The 6,000-nt window shown below is 33.5% G+C and overlaps 1 protein-coding gene across 1 annotated transcript in view; it reads right to left on the bottom strand.

Moving 5' to 3' along the window:
- The window catches only part of LOC111631433 (soluble calcium-activated nucleotidase 1-like), a 31,169-nt gene continuing 25,169 nt past the window's right edge, over positions 1-6,000 (bottom strand). Inside the window, exon 3 of the mRNA XM_023375679.1 lies at positions 1-623. Within this exon, the coding sequence (XP_023231447.1) occupies positions 253-623 (371 nt within the window). The 3' untranslated portion in view covers positions 1-252. The remainder of the gene's footprint in view (positions 624-6,000) is intronic.

Genomic DNA, 6,000 nt, shown 5'->3' with positions numbered 1-6,000 from the left:
TTCATTATCATAACTGAGGCTTTTATTGAAAGAAAGACAAAATAATTCACAAATCCAGAGAGATGATATTTATAAATAGAAATGACCAACAGTTGCTTTGAGGTCAAGAGATACTGCACTGCAGTTACCGTCATAAATGGCATTTGGGGATTTGCGGGTAAAGAATGGGCCTTCCACTAGTTTTGAACTAGACCACATTTCCTTCAATTCCTTCCACTTGGAATGAAGGCCCCTACATTTCCAGTCTAAGCCTCAGATAAACTCTATCCCCTCGTATTTGACTTTTCCAATTTCTTCTTCGGGCAGCAATACTTTGCCCGTGACTGTGAAAACGGTGATGTAAGATGCAATCTTACCGTCCACCTCCTCCGACTTCAGTGCCACGATCCACGTGTCCGAAGTCTCCGGGACAAATTTAAAAGAAGAAAAACCACGAAGAGGGTTGAGTTTTCCCACTACGTTCACGTTTATGAAAGAGAAATTCTCGCTGGCTCTCAGCAATAGATTGGTCCCCCTTCTCTCGTCGTCTTTTTCATTGTAAGACGAATGGCTGGCTCTTCGCGGAAGGAAAAACCACTGACGGTGGATGTCACTCCAGGATGCGGCTTCGTGTATAATGTATCCTGAAAAAGAAAAACGTTTTAGAACTTCCTCATAGAACTCTTCTTTATCCCTTAGTAAACTGCTTCAAAAATTGGATATTTAACAATTTTCCAACCAATTCCAAACACTAAAAAAAAATTCTTTCATTTGTTTTTCTTACTTGACCCTTTTACAAGAATAACTTTCAATAACAAAGCTTTTCTTTCACTGAAAGGTTCTTATACCTGATTTATTACAAAAATTTTGTTTCAATTTTAGAACAGTTATATGTATTAGATAATATAAATAGTTAATGCCCTCTAAACTGTAGGAGTACTTTATTGCTATCACACTAGAAAATGAACTTACATAAAAAAAACTATTTTGAAAAGCTTTTCTAGTATGTTTCGCTATTGATAACTTTACTAATTCAGTAAATAGCAGGGCTGCGGAGTCATGTAAAAATCTGCCGACTCCAATCTGGGGTGCACTTGTTAACAAAATAGGTCCAGGAATTCTGTTTCGTCACACGACCTCAGAATAAAGGCTTCAATAAATAGAGGCGTCTTTTAGCTTAGAACATAGTCATTACTCTGGAATAAAAAAGTTTGTCAATATATAAATATGTATTTGATAATTTTTACTTTCCCGGTTGTTGTATATAACAGAGGGAAAGTGTATTGATTGGTCAAAAAAATGACCCCCTCCAAATTTTTACATTTTTGGACTCTGGACACCTTGTAAAGTCAAAATATGCAAAAGATTCTGGGTTTCTTTCTGTATGTATGGATGTTAAACTGTGTTAGGGGCACAATTTTGTTAACCCTGTCTGAAGGTTAGTAACTTTATGGTTTTTGAGAGTTGCCTGGTTTAACACTGGAGTTTGTAAGCTTCAAAGTGGTTGAACTAAATTGTGCCTCTCCATACACACTTAAAATTTGTGAATACAGAAAAAACCTATAATGTTTTTGCATTTCTCCATGTTTAGAGGCAAAAAATGCCAAAAATCTGGGGAAGTAATTTTTCGACCAATGTCATTCTTTTCCTTTGTTATACAGTACAGGCCTTTAGTAAGAAAGTAATAATGACGACGATTCTGATTTAATTTTTTAAAATTGTTTACTTTTTAAAAAAAATACAAAATAAAATTTGACACATCTTAATAAATAAGAATTTAAACGTTAAATGTTATATCGAGACAAGGAAATAAAAAACGATTGCCGTGGATACCAAGTAGCAGGTCAGTTGTGTGTATCCTGCATATTGTGGAAAGTGATTATGAAATTGGATTTAAAAGGCACATTTTACGTTCAACATCATGCCCCTGCAGTGTCCAAACTATCCCCCACATAAGTGTCCTTGGGCAGAGAAAACAAAGAGAACACCATTACGACGGAATTTAGAAGTACGTGCAAATCCACAGAAAAGGAATAAGCTTGTTGACCAACAGAATCCTCAGCATGAAAGTACAACTGTAGACACTGAAGTTATTGATGGGCCCATTTATAACCATACTGATTTTGAGGAAGGAAGAGAAATATGGTAAATGCTGCATATCAAACTAATAATGACCTGGAACTAACTGTACAGAATAAAAGAAAACTGTTAAACTAAAAGCTAAACTTTGGAGAAAGAACATTTTTATCTTGCTGCACCTGTGAATCTGCCAATTTTGCATTCTATCTTCTTTGTAGGCCTTTAATCTGATTGAAGTAATAGGAAAAATAGCAGCATTAGCTGAAACTGGGAACACTGCAGCAGTATTTCTTGTTGACCAGATTCTCAACTTTGATAAACGATGCTACAAATGGAGTAATGATGTAATCCGTGAATGTATTTTATGGAAAGTTAAATCATCAAAAGGTTATGATCATGCTCGTGTTAGAAAGCTGCTTCATTTGCCTTGTAAATTAACTCTTGCCAAGTATGTAGGCCAAACTTTGGGTGCAATTGGTATCACACCCTTAATAAAGCAAAGGTTACGTAATGAAAAAGAAAATTTTACATCTGCAGAAGAAAGCTATGCTTCATTATGGATGAAATGACTATTGATCGGAAGCTAGTTTATGACAACCAGTTAGACAGAATATTTGGTTTTGTCGAAACAGGTGAACACGGAGAGGTTTGTGAACCTCAAAAAGTAGCCAATTGCATGTTGTGCTATCTCCTCCGGACTTTCATCTTCTTATGCAATATGTGTTGGATATTTTTCACATACTGTTTAAAAGGTGCTGAACTGCTACGAATGATGCTTGATATTCTCGTAGAGGTGGAAAACTTGGGTATTTTAGTGATACATATTGTTGCTCATAACTATTAGACAAATACAACCATAGTCAAATCTCTTGGAAATGGAGATCTTCTACATAAATTATCTCATCTGTGTAACACTATTAGATCCCTCTTTCTGACATTTGATCCAAATCACATAATTCAGAATTTGCAATCCATATTATTAGAAAGAAAGTTGACAGATGGAAATGAATGTATTGATGGAGGTTATTATCTAAAGATTCTTTTGGATATACAGAAAAATATTCTAATTAAACCAGTGAGATTCCTAACACATGCACTTGTATTTCCAACTAATCTTGAAAAAATGAAAGTAAAGAGAGCAAAAGACATATTCTTTCTTACCCATTGTTACTGGGACAATTCATTTTGTCATAAAGATGTCTCTCTTTTTTCTGGCTGTGGTGCAACAGTTACACTCGTGGAAAATATATCCTGTAGTTCAAACCACTTGTGGATAAGTAACAGAAATGAATATCTGTTCTCTATACTGCCAAACAAAAGACCATTTTCTGAAATTAATGATGGACGACTCAATTGGCTGCAGTCAATTTTCTTTGATTCCATGTAAGAATGAAAAAAAGAATGCAGTTTCTCACAAAAGAAACTTACAAAGCTGTTTACCCGACAACATTCAGCACAGTTGATGATGTAAAGTACTTGCTGAATACCATCAAATTCAGATATCTTTTGACAAGGAGAGTTAACAGTGATCCAACTGAGTCATTCTGTAGCTGCACTCATCAGTTTAATGGAGGAAATGACAAATTAGATGCACGATCAGCATCTCTTACAACACAAATTATTTTGAAAGTTGGCATCTTATATATAGGCTGCACAGAATGGAAATGCATCATTCTCTTCTTCCTCCTCAAAGTTGTTACCTGTTATTGAAGCTAACCGATACCAATTGTAATGCTGAAGATAGTGAAGAATCATGCAATTTACAGACTGCTTATTTCTCAAAAATTGCAGTCCCTCACATAAGACTGCAGTGTTCTCTGCACAATTGAAAATGATTCTCTGGCAGTTATCAGTGGTTATATAATTAGATTGCATGCTATGAGTGCCTTGAAATCCTCAACCATCCAGCAAGTAATGGAGCTCTTTTTGGCTTAATATCAAACCAGGATAGAAAACAGCACTGGTGGGCGTAATTAGAATTCTCACAGATTTTTTTGATTACTTACTGAGACACAAATCCTTGTCAGGCTGGTTTGAATAAGTTATGCTTGTAAAGATAATTTTGCCATATTTACACCACAGTACTGGGTAGTTTTTAAGACTAATATTGAAGGTACAAATTCAAATCACAATAATTGCATGTGCAATATAATACCACCAAAGTTTGTTAGTTAAGGATTGCAGAACAACAGGGATACCCAATGGAAATGATAAGAAATTAATCACAACCTTTCAAGCAACAAAACATCAGCATACCTCATTGAACTGAAAACAAAGGGTAGTTTAAGTTATGTATTCCTCTTAAAAATGGGATATAAGAAGGTAGCCAAGGCTAATAATGTCCAAGTGATATATTGATGCAACACTATGGTTTTCAGAATTTTAAGGAATGACAAAAAACAATATGACTGTAATTCAGCCATGAGAATCTACTCCATCCCATTAGATCAGATCCAAAACATTGATTGTTTAGTCTATGTGGGTGCCATGATGTGCAACTTGCAATGACAACTCAAGGAGCATAAATATACAATTGATAAGAAGCTCGATAACACCACACTATCAGCTTACGCATGACAACAGGACATTGATGCTTGCTCCCATTGGACATGAATTATCAAACCAACAACAAATATACACACAATGAAAAAAATCTCTAATCTTTCAAGATTAGAGATTTTTAAAGTGCACAGGAGAACTGGCTGCATCAACCATAGACAGACACACTGCCATGCGGTAGCCAATGTATCTTTTTATGAAGATAACAAATAAATCTCTCTTAAACAATTAAAATAATTTTATTGTCTGCAACTACATTGCTAAAATAAATAACTGAATTCTTGTTTTCATTTATATTTAAATTTACCATAAAATAAAACATGAAAATAGAACATAACTGAGGAAGATTGCTTAAAAATGATTACTAAAATAAAAACGTTTCCAAATTTTATTTGCTGGATTGTTAGAGGTGCTTTTTTATCATATTCATTTATCCAGTGCATACAATATATGAACATACTATGCTTTTCTCAATATTGGGAAAGGCATAATATATTTGAAGTCTGACTATTTACAAAAATATAAAATTTTCGAGTCTATCTTAATCCTTTTATATACAACACCAGAAATAACAGTTAACATGGTTTTTTGTTGAAGAATAACTTCTTAAAAGACAAAGGTAAACAAGTAAAAAGAGAGTCACAATGTTAAAAACGATCAAGTGTCAGCCTTCTGTTGTAGGTTCTGACACTTTGCATTAAATTTTATATTTTTGATATGAAGAATTATATCCTGAGTTATTACAGAAATTGTATTAATATGCAAATAAGTAGGATAACTCGAAATTACCACCAAAGGGCCTGAAGCAGTTAAAGAATGGATAAGGACAGTATGGTGAGAAGAATTCTTCATGTTTTTAATGTAAAGTGTCAGAACCTACAACAGAAGGCTGACACTTGATCGTTTTTAACATTGTGACTCTCTTTTTACTTGTTTACCTTTGTTTTTTAAGAAGTTATTCTTCAACAAAAAACCATGTTAACTGTTACTTCTGGTGTTGTATATAAAAGGATTAAGATAGACTCAAATTTTATATTTTTGTAAATAGTCAAAAACTTCAATTATGAAGAATTATATCCTGAGTTATTACAGAAATTGCATAATATATTATGGAAATTATACAAATCTTGTTGACAGCCTTTGAATCTAAACAAGCTTTATTTATACAAATAAATAATTTGTAAAACATTTTAAAATAAAACTTACATCGAGGATTGTACTTCTTCATTTTTTAATGAATTAGTTTAATGAAGAAATATAATTCAATGGTATGATGATGATTTTTCATTGAGTGGTACTAGTAGTGATGGGACACTACCAAAATTTCTCCCAATTCTGATTCTTTTGAATACATTCTTTACTTTAATAATGTTTATTTTATTT

This window comes from Centruroides sculpturatus, unplaced genomic scaffold (assembly GCF_000671375.1).
Source record: "Centruroides sculpturatus isolate CEXI.00-Female unplaced genomic scaffold, Cexi_2.0 scaffold746, whole genome shotgun sequence".
NCBI lineage: Eukaryota > Metazoa > Arthropoda > Arachnida > Scorpiones > Buthidae > Centruroides > Centruroides sculpturatus.
This window is presented reverse-complemented; position numbering and strand designations above follow the sequence as displayed.